The sequence below is a fragment of the Humulus lupulus genome, chromosome 9 (genome assembly GCF_963169125.1).
Source record: "Humulus lupulus chromosome 9, drHumLupu1.1, whole genome shotgun sequence".
NCBI lineage: Eukaryota > Viridiplantae > Streptophyta > Magnoliopsida > Rosales > Cannabaceae > Humulus > Humulus lupulus.
This window is the reverse complement of record NC_084801.1, coordinates 147,727,820-147,738,801: the sequence shown is the minus strand read 5'-3', so window position 1 is coordinate 147,738,801 and position 10,982 is coordinate 147,727,820. Positions and strand designations below refer to the sequence as shown.

General features: G+C 40.5%; 1 protein-coding gene and 1 non-coding gene across 2 annotated transcripts; one reads left to right on the top strand and one right to left on the bottom strand.

Moving 5' to 3' along the window:
• Positions 1-222: 222 nt before the first annotated feature.
• LOC133802857 (small nucleolar RNA R71) lies at positions 223-328 on the top strand. Its single transcript, XR_009877604.1, has one exon. It is a non-coding gene; the product is annotated as a small nucleolar RNA R71 (small nucleolar RNA).
• A 7,473-nt stretch (positions 329-7,801) lies between these two features.
• On the bottom strand, positions 7,802-9,200 carry LOC133802129 (uncharacterized). Its single transcript, XM_062240387.1, has 2 exons — positions 9,001-9,200; positions 7,802-8,877 (listed from the first exon to the last, which is right to left on the bottom strand). Exons 1-2 carry the CDS (start codon positions 9,007-9,009, stop codon positions 8,392-8,394), a joined length of 495 nt encoding a protein of 164 aa, XP_062096371.1. The 5' UTR covers positions 9,010-9,200; the 3' UTR covers positions 7,802-8,391.
• Positions 9,201-10,982: the final 1,782 nt, after the last annotated feature.

Sequence of the window (10,982 nt, the reverse complement as noted above, 5' to 3'; positions counted from 1 at the left end):
AAGGCAGTGATGGCATCAAGTTCATGAACTCCGGCAACCTTTCTAACACCGGTTGAGCTCTCATCGGACCATTGGTGGTTGTTGGTGGCCATGTCTTCTAACAATTCATATGCTTCCTTGTCACTCTTACTCATGAATGCCCCTCCTGCTGCGGCATCAATTGTAGTGCTAGTAGTATCGCACAATCCATTGTAAAATTTGTGGACCAAAATCAACTTTTCAATGTCGTGATGGGGACATTTTCTCAACTTCTCCTTAAAACGCCCCCATGCTCATACAAAGACTCCTTCTCCATCTGATAGAAATTATTAATCTCTCCCCTCAACTTTCTGGCTTTGATGAAGGAAAGAACTTGGCAAGGAATTTCTGAGCCAAATCCTCCCAAGTATTTATAAAATTGGATTGAAGGTAGTTCAACCAAATTTTTGCTCTATCCCGCAGCAAAAATGGGAATAGCCTCAATCTGATTACATCGTCGCTCACCCCATTATACTTGAATGTTGCACATAGCTCTAGAAACATAGCTAAATGCATGTGAGGGTCTTTTGCAGGTAAGCCACCAAATTGCACGGTGGATTGCACCATTTTTAAAATTGTCGGCTTAATCTCAAAGTTATTAGCCTCCACAGTCGGTGGTCTTATATATGTTTCCATTCCCGTAACAGTTGGCAGTACATAATCCCATAAGCTTCTCACAACAGGATTCTGAGATTGTCCTTGTACCACTTCTGGCACCCCTCCATTCAACCCATCATTGTTTTGAGGATTTTCCATAACCACAGTTTGATGAGTCACTCTCTTGTTTTGACAGTTCTGTTTTCTCACTTTCTCTATCTCAAGATTAATAGGAACAAGGCTGTTTACTCCTCTTCTGCTACGCATATAACAGTATCACCTGAGAAATGACAAAGGATTGCACACAAAAAAAGTTAGAAGCAATACAAAGAACAACAAAATTAGAAATAAAATTAATTACTTTAGTATTGATAATTTTCAGTCATCGGCAACGACGCCAAAAACTTGTTGCGAAATTTAATAGCTATGCAAGTACACACAATCACAATTTGTAGTAAATCTTGGTAAGACCAAGTATCTTCCCACAAGGACTGAATTATCAATTATCAATTGATTAATTTCTTTTGTTTCTATTTGGTTAACAATATTTTTGGCTGTAAAAGTAAAGAATAAGAACATAAGCTATTGTAAATTTCAAGAATAAAGAAAGATAAAGAAACAAAAGAAATAAATTCAAGATTAAACAATTAGGGGTTTTAATCTCATCAATTATCCCTCCTATCAATTACTAATGTAGGTTTTCTTTTCCCCTTCTTATCAAGCTAGCAATTTGTCAAAAGTAGTTTCTAATCAAGTTACGAATTACAAACCTCGACCTAGATGAGAATTTTCTATATTTCTATGATGAATTCATCTACTAGGAAGCATTAACATTCACAATCGTAATATGCCACATAAACAATCACGATACTTTCGTTATATTTTTAAGCTTATGTCTAACCTAACAAAGCATAATTAAATCTCACTTTTCATATTTTGATTAAAAAACATGTAGATTATTGTTATCCCTAAAAAATCTAGGGATGGCGTGGCGAATGAGAAAAAGGCACGTGGCATCAAAAATCAGGAAAAAATGATGAAGTATTGAAAAAACACTGATGAGCAAAAAAGATAGGTCTAAGACCTATAGGAAGTCGACCAAGCCTAAACCCCTTAGGGGTGGTCGGCCTGACCCCAACCCCTAGTGGTGGTTGGCCTGAGATGTTCAAAAACTCCCTAGGTGGTCGGCGAGGCACAGTCCAAGACTGCCTCCTCCAAGACTAAGAGGAATAACACTTCATCTCAGAGTAAAAGTGTTACCAACCCGAAGGCCCCCTCCTAGAAGGACAGGAAAAACAACGCAGTAGATGAGGGTCAAACATCTAAGAGGCATGACAGGAATGGGAATGGCCGCTCAAAATCCCAAAGTCATGTAGGAGGAGAGGCTCGGGGCAGGGTCGCAACGACAAGGGCAAGGCGGACCTACCACCCCTACACCCTCAATCTCACAAGGGAAAGGAACCGATGAACAACACCAATACCGTGTTTAATAGGCTCGAGAAAGAAGCACAACCTCAGGATTTGAGGGAGGTCATCACTAGGAGGACTAGCGCTCAGGAGGGGGTACCAGGGATGTCTACCCCACCTGGAACAACGATCTCACCAGCAGTGCAAACTCAAATAGATGCACTCGTCATGGATGTTCAGGGTCTAACAAAGAAACCTTCAGATATTGAGCTGGCTCATACAAGTGGGAGTCCCTTTAGGGCCAAGATCCAAGATGCTCAACCACCACCAAAATACAAGACCCTGAAACTTCCTACATACATGGGAATGAGGACCCAGTATGACACATTAGGAAGTTCAAGGATCAGATGGAGTTACTCTATGTGGAGCATGATTATAGGTGCAGGGTATTCCATACCACTCTCCCTGACTCAGCCCGGGAATGGTATTGGAACTTAAAACCTAGATCCATCACCTCTTGGGTGTAGTTCAGGGAGGAATTTTGCAAGGTCTTCAGTGCCGGACGGATTCAACCAGTTTATGCCAATCAGCTAGCTGACATCAAACAAGGGAAGGATGAATCCCTGAAAGACTATATCCAGAGATTCATGAGAAAGGAAAACCGAGCATCCACAATAGGAGATGAAGGGAAGTTCATTTCCATCTCGGCAGGAATAATTTATTGTAGTCCCTTGTGGGATAGCATACACAGAAACTCCATCAACACCTTGCAGGAGTTCCTGGACCGAGCAGACAAATACATGAAGCTAGATGACGCTATCATGAAGAAAGAAAAAGGCATAAACCATCTGACCACTGTCAAGGAAGATAAGAATGACGCAAACCCTTAGGGCGGAAATGGGGGAAACGGTAAGAAGAGGAATACCTAAGGGGCCAGCATGGTGTAGAAAAGAAAGCTAAGTCAACGCCATCCAAAAAATAGCCTAAGCATCAGCCCTACCAGCCCAGGTTAACCAATTATATCATCCTGACTACAAAAAGGGCTAAGATTTACTTGGAAACATTTCAGGAGGTACCATACCAAAAGCCACCACCCTTACTCTCATAAGGAAAGAGGGACAAGAATAAGTTTTGTCGTTTCCACAATGATTATGGGCACAACACAAATGAGTGCAACCAATTGAAAGATGAGATAGAGTTCCTTCTTCGATTAGGAAAACTCTTGAGGTACTGAGTCAAGACTAAAACCCTGAGTAGGAATCCAAAATTCCAAAGGCAGAGGAGTCCACCATTGGAGCCAGCGGTCGTAGACTTCACATTGGATACCACAAGTGGGGGGGCCCACATAGCAGGCAACAATATCAATGCTCATGAGCGATATACAAGTACCCTTATACATGAGGTAGGGGAATCTTCCCAGAGCATGGCAGTCGAGGAGTGGTATCCAAAAAATCAGAAGTATGAAAGAAAAACACTCACTTTTACAGAGGATGACGCCAGAAACGTGAGAAACCCCCACAATGACCCTCTGGTCCTTACCATTCAAATCGTCAATGCCTGAGTGAAGAGATGCTTGGTGGATACAGGAAGTTCAGCAGATATCATCTACAAATCATCCCTCGAGAAGATGAAGCCACGGTCAAGGACCTGACACCGTGTTCCCAAGTGATATATGGGTTCACGGGAGAATGCCTAGCACTAGTAGGAACTATCTGACTAACGCTCATGGTGGGGGATGCCCCCAGGCACGAGACTGTGATGACAGAGTTCCTGGTGGTAGATTTCTCATCGACTTACAATGTAGTGCTCGGAAGACCCCTCTTGATGGTGTTACACGCAACTGTATCTATTTGACATATGTCTTTGAAGTTCCCTACAAGTGCAGGGCAAGGATGCGTACAGGGTAAACAAAGGGAGGCACGCGAATGCTATAATGCATCAGTGGTCAAGCAAAAGAAAGGACCATGCATAAACAACATGGTAGTAGCCTGCTGCGAAGAGAAGGAAGGAACCGATGAGGTTGTCACATGGAAGTTGACATTGAAAGAAACACTCTATTGAAGCCGAGGACTCCTTTTAACAAAGATTTGTTATTATAGAAAGTTTCCCAAAGCGAGGGAAACGACATCGATCCTTGCTTTGGGGATGATGTCATGGGGTAGGACCAGTCGAAGATCTGGACGAAGTCCTACTAGATGAGGAGGACCAGACTATAGTAATTAGTGTTGGGAAGGACCTAAAGGTGGAAATTAAGGACGTCTTTGCTTGGTCACATAAGGACATGGTTGGAATTTCTCCTTCTGTGATAAGCCATGTCCTCAATGTGGACAAGAACTACCCACAAGTGCAACAAAAAGGAGACTACTTGACGAAGACCGATCTAAAGCCCGGAAGGAGGAGGTCGAGCGGCTCAAGGAAAACAATTTTATAAGGGAGGCCTACTACCCAGATTGGGTATCAAACCCCGTGCTGGTCCCAAAGCCAAACGTGAAGTGGAGAACATGCGTGGACTTCACAAATTTGAACAAGGCCTGCCCCAAAGACTGCTTCCCACTACCCAGAATAGACCAAGTGGTCGATACAACTGCAGGACATGAAATACTCTCATGGATGCATATTCTGGGTATAATAAAAAAAATTTGTACCCTCCCGACGAGGAACATAGCAGCTTCCGGACAGACAAAGGATTGTACTATTATAAGGTGATGACATTCGGCTTAAGAACATAGGAGCCACCTACGAGCGTTTAGTGAATGGCATGTTTCGAGACTTGATTGACAAAAATATGGAGGTATACGTCGATGACATGTGGGTCAAGTCCAAAGAAGCTGGAGGGCATGTTCGAGACTTGGAGGAATGCTAAGCATGAAGTTGAACCCTCTCAAGTGCTCATTTTGAGTTAGTTCTGGTAAGTTTCTTGGATACATAGTCAATTCATGTGGAATCAAGGCTAACCCAGAGAAGATCAATGCATTGATCGACATGAAGTCACCTACCACAATCAAAGAAGTTCAAAGCTTAATAGGGAGACTAGCTGCAGTAAGTAGGTTCATATCGAAGTCAAAAGACTAGTGTGTCCCCTTCTTTATCCTACTAACGGGCAGCAAAAAGATCCAATGGACTGGGGAGTGCAAGAAAGCTTTCCAAGACTTGAAGGAGCATCTCGCTCAACCTCCCATCTTAGCGAAGCCAATATATGTTGAATTACTATTCATCTATTTGGCAATCACCGAGCATGCAATCAACACTGCTTTGGTAAAAGAAGAGAACAGGGTACAACACCTTGTGTACTATATCAGTTTAAGGCTAGCAGGTGCAGAGTCTAGGTATCCCGCGCTTAAAAAGCTAGCCTATTGTTTAGTAATCGCCTTTCGAAAGCTGCATCCATATTTCCAAGCTCACTCGCTCCGTGTCCTGACCGATCAACTGCTGAGACAAGTTCTTCAGAAACTAGAGGCCTCGGGACGATTACTTAAGTGGGCAGTGGAACTAGGACAGTTTGATCACTTATCATTCATGGACGACGATAAAAGGACAAGCATTGGCATACTTTATAGTCGAAGGCACCAACCTTGAAGATCCTTCCTACCAGTCGGAGAACGGAGATACCGAGAAGGAAGGAGATACTCCTGTATGGAAGCTATATGTTGATGGAACATACAATGAACACAACTCAGGCACAGGAATCATACTGATCCCTCAGAGAATCACCGAATCCATTGCGCTCTCAGATTTGGATTCAACGCTTCAAACAAAGAGGCTGAGTACAATGCATTATTAACATGATTACGCTTGTCTCGGGATGTGCATGCACAGTCCCTGGAGATATTCACAGATTCCCAGTTAGTGGTATACCAGGTACTGGGGGAGTATCAAGCCAAGGGACTTAGGATAGTGCGGTACTTGAACAAGGTGAAGGACTTGTTGACACAGTTCAATAGATACTCGATTACACAAGTCCCGATGGAGCAAAATGCCAATGCTAATGCCTTAGCCAAGCTTGCTAGTGCCAAAGATGTGGACACTCTGAATGTCATTCCCGTCGAATACTTGGTGGAAAGAAGCATAGCCAAGTAGGAGGCAAATGTATTATTTTCGAATTATTTGTGTAACAGCCATTGTGCTTCAATGAATGAATGAATTGAATTTCTTAAGTTTCACTTAAATCTTTAAATTTCTTCCAACAAGGGACTTGTCATTTAAACCTGTTAACCCCATCGGATCATGTTCGATTTTGGTCCTTAAGGGACCTATCGACCCATACGATCCAAAAGAGAGATAGGTCCTAGGACCTTGTCGTCAAGTTATCAGATTGTGTTCGATTCTGGTCCTCGAGGGACCTATCGACCCATAAGATCCAAACAAGAGACTGGTCTGAGGACTTTGTCGTCAAATTATTGGATCATGTTTGATCTTAGTTCTTGAGGAGCCTATTGACCCATACGATCCAAACAAGAGACTGGTCCGAGGACCTTGTCACCAAATTTATGGATCATGTTCGATCTTGGTTCTTGAGCAGCCTATCGACCCATATGATCCAAGAGAGAGACGGGTCCTAGGACCTTGTCGCCAAATTATGGATCATGTTCGATCTTGGTTCTTGAGGAGCCTATCGACCCATATGATCCAAACGAGAGACAGGTCCTAGGGCCTTGTCGCCAAATTTATGGATCATGTTCGATCTTAGTTCTTGAGGAGCCTATCAACCCATACGATCCAAACAAGAGACTGGTCCGAGGACCTTGTCGCCAACTTATTTGATCATGTTCGATCTTGGTTCTTGAGGTACCTATCAACCTATTACGATTAACAAAAGAGACTGTTCCGAGGACCAGTCGCCATTATTTGATCACGTTCGATCTTGATTCTTGAGGAACCTATCGACCCACATGATAAAAAAAGAGAGTGGTCTGAAGACCAGCCACCATCATCAGATCATAATCGAATCTGGTCCTTGAGGGATCGATCGATAATTTGATCTAAGACTCGTTACAGGCTTGATTAGCCCATCTAGACCCGGTTGGTCCAACTTAGTCACTTTTGTCTACAATAATTATAACGAGTACACGAGAGATTACGTAGATCGTGATCAACACTTGCTACACAATCTACATCTGTGTATAGGTATCCTTACCATTGAGTATGAAATCATCACCCGACTAACAATGAGGGACAAGCATTTGCTACTTGCATCATTGGGTGAAAAGGATAGTACTATGTGTCTAAACGCTCGAAGCAAGGCATGGTCAAGTGGCAAGTGACCAAGGCATTTAAACCCATGATCACTTGGGGGGGCATATAGTACATACCGATTGGGGTATACACAAGCAATGAGGGCGTGACCTTAAGTACTAAGCAAGCTAGAGTTTTTCTAGGACATTTGTTCAACATATGTTCTCAAAGTGCAAAAAAAATAAAAACAAAAATGGCATTGGTTAGGAGACTCCTAGCCATGTCCCTTAAAGGGTGGTCGACCAATCCAATAGGGTGGTCGGCCTATCACCCATGGGGTGGTCGACCTGACCTATTTTGTTCATGGTACTTGGTGAAGTATCATACTTCTCACATTACAATGGTTGTTAGCATGAAAAACATAAAAGAGTAAGGTTAGTATGGCATGTGAAATACATGTGTTCAGAGTATACTGATACCTCAACCAATGGGGGTTGTGAGTTGACATACTTACTAAGCATTGGAAATAAAATTTTCAATCAATACACTGAGTACTCATAACAAAAAAGAATAAAGACATAAAATGTCATATGTAAAAACTGTCAAGCACAAGGTGGCCCACCAATGGCATGAAAGGAAAGACAGAGTAAAAGACCAAAAGAAGACTAACTTGGGCGAGGAGTATCATCTGAAAAACCACCTTGAGCCTCGGCAGCTGCACGAGCCAGACTCTTCCTAAGCTCATTCGCTCGCGTCTTCTCAGGAAGGAAATTGAAGTTCAAATCTTTGTTGGATTTCCAGATCAAGTAGAAGCAAGAGAAAGCTGTCTCTGAATACTCCTCTCGAACCTTGTCCCGGGAAACCTTGACCTCTTGCTCCTTCTCGACAAGAGCATCCTTCCGCAGTCGGTCCATGTTTGCAATCAGCTTCTCTTTCTCAGCTTCAGACTGCTGGAGTTGATCGGCAAGTTTCCCCTCCATCTGTGTTATCCTGAGAGTCAACTCGGTCACTTCCTACTGTTTGAGCTCCATGGTAGTGCAGAGAGTGTTGATCCCTTCATCTTTCAAAGCAATGTTCGCATCCCTAGAGCTAAGAACTCACCTAAGGTCCAGCACTTCATGACATACAACTTCAAGCTCAAAAATAAAGTTAGACCAAAATAATCTGCCACGCTCCGGAAGTATGGACGAAGAGGAACTAGAGCACCAGACTTGATGGTAGAGCGCGTCTGTGGGAACCTGTGAATAGAACGCTCCTAAGGATGAGTAGCCTGGTGGTGAGAGCCCTCGGTATGTTCTCTGTGAGAAGAAGAGTGATGGGGAACCCGACTGGTATCTTGATGCAAAGGGCATTGCAAGGAGTCTCATTGACTAGGCAGACTCCGCTGAGAAGAATGACTTTGCTGGGATGTGCCCTGAGAGCCACAGGAAGTACTATGCTGAGAAGAGACTGAGAAGAGCCAGGCGAAGAGCCCTGAGTGATGTGCCTGGCAATATGAGGATCATCTTCGAAAGGTTGTCGAGTTATCTGTTTTACTCTCGCCATTGGGCTATACCTTTTCAAGAAGTCTTCCTCACTGAACAAATTTAAAGCGGAGTGAGGGAGAATCCTTTTAACCCTTTCAAAGAACTCCTGGGGAGTACACTCGCTTACTGACTTGTCTGATGAAGAGGAGCTGGACATCTGAAACAAAGGAATAATAAAGAGTAAAGTTAGTAAGTGAACATAATGAAGCTAATAGCTAGGGGCATATCCATGAACTAAGGAGCAGAAATGAAAAAATCAGGGAAACAGTTGAAAGTTCACCAGAGCCATAAAATATCTTGAGGGTTCATCTTTTCACGGAAGCAACATCAAGAAGTCGATTTTTCATCATTTTTCTGCCAATTTTCTTCATTTGCTCTTTTCCTTTTATTTATTGACTAAAACCTGAAAAACAACAAAGACAAGTGTAATACTGCACTAAATAATAGAAAAACTTAATAAAAATGATCTAAAACACAACACAAAACAATACTCAACATGTACTCATATTTATAGTGTTCAGTTTGTAAATTCTTATTGATATAAATCTTATATGCTTATATGTCCAGAAAAATATATCATTGAATCAAGTAGTGAATAATGTGTCATTATTGCTCTGTTAATGAGATTTATGAAGTACATCTATGAAACATACGGGTATACAAAAGAACACAAGCAGCTGAAGGAGCTATAGCTTAGGGAAGCCACCGTCAAGACATATATAAACTATGGTATTTTTTATTCATTTTTTGGCTTTGGGAACTTGGTGTATCTTTGCAATTCTGAATTTTTAATATATGATTAATAAATACCAATGTTTCATGGTATCTTCCTTATGTTAGACATTGATCTATAATATGATGAAGTGCAATTGCAGCAAACTATTTGCCTAGTTTGTAATCCTTTTTCACTCTCAATCTATTTATATATATATATATATATATCTTTCGTTGGATGTATAATATGCTTGTTAAAAAGCCTCTAACAGATTAGTATAAATAAATATCAAAGTTGTTACTTTTGTTGTGTAGATATGGCATTGTCCCATTGGTACCATTCATGTTCTTCTTTACTACAAGTATTCGAGTGGTTGGTTTCACTCTCAATCCGTGCAAACTACAAGTATTAGTCTATCAAAATACAACTTTTTTTGTACTTTCTTAATCATGTGGTGTGATGCATTATTTGCCATTTTGCATATTATTTGTCTTATACATGTATATATATATTTAATTGTACTCATTTTCATAATTTTTTAGGAGTTTTTTTCTTTTTCATTTCTTGAGCTGAGATCAATATTTAATATTTTAGGTTAGTTACATGTAACATAAAAACAAGTGATGCATGTTCAAAGTTCATTACTATAGTCTCAAATGAATTTATATCTAGTGATGTACAAACCATTGATATCTAGCATCTCAGAGTAGTACGAATTGTGATTCAAGCAACAAGATTGTAAGATTGTCAAAGGTGAAAGTTATCTATGAGTTGTTATGATTGTTCTTTATTCATTTTGATATTTATTTGTTGTGATTGGATAATTTGTTATGTAAATATGAGTATTATTTGTATTTGTGAGTTTGATTTTGGACAATTAATAAAGATGTATATTTAGAGTTTTGAATGAATTTTTGGTTTGACATTTATATTATGGTTGGAATGTTATGTTTTGATATTCTCTCATTTGATTAAATGTTTATGTAATTTTTAAAAAATATATAACACGAGTGACAATATTTTTAAGCATTTTTTTTTTAATTTTTGATATATTTTTTAGTGATAGTTATACATGAAATTTTGGATGAATGTAGTAGTTTAAAACAGAGAAACGAATTCCCATTTTCTATGTATGGTACATCAGTTCACAACATTATGCTTTCTCATGTACCATATGTCATGACAATTGCTAAAAAACTGTTGTGTCATGTTACCACAATTGTCCATAAACTATTGTATCATGTACTATAGGAGACGACATTTTCACGTAAGCTGTCGTCCCTTGCGGTACATGAGACGACAATTTTATTTGAACGGTTCTCTCCTGCTAGTACATGACACTACACTATATTGTACAATAGTATCAAAACAATTGTATGAACATTTTGGTACCACATCAATTTTTTAGTAGTGTATCTAGACATAGAGAGAACATAAAACAAATAAACCACTCAAAAACATACAAAAACCCTAACAAGTTCTAATACAACATTTCACATAGGTAAGACCCCAAGATTAAAAAACACCCAGACAAGTTTCTTCCTCAC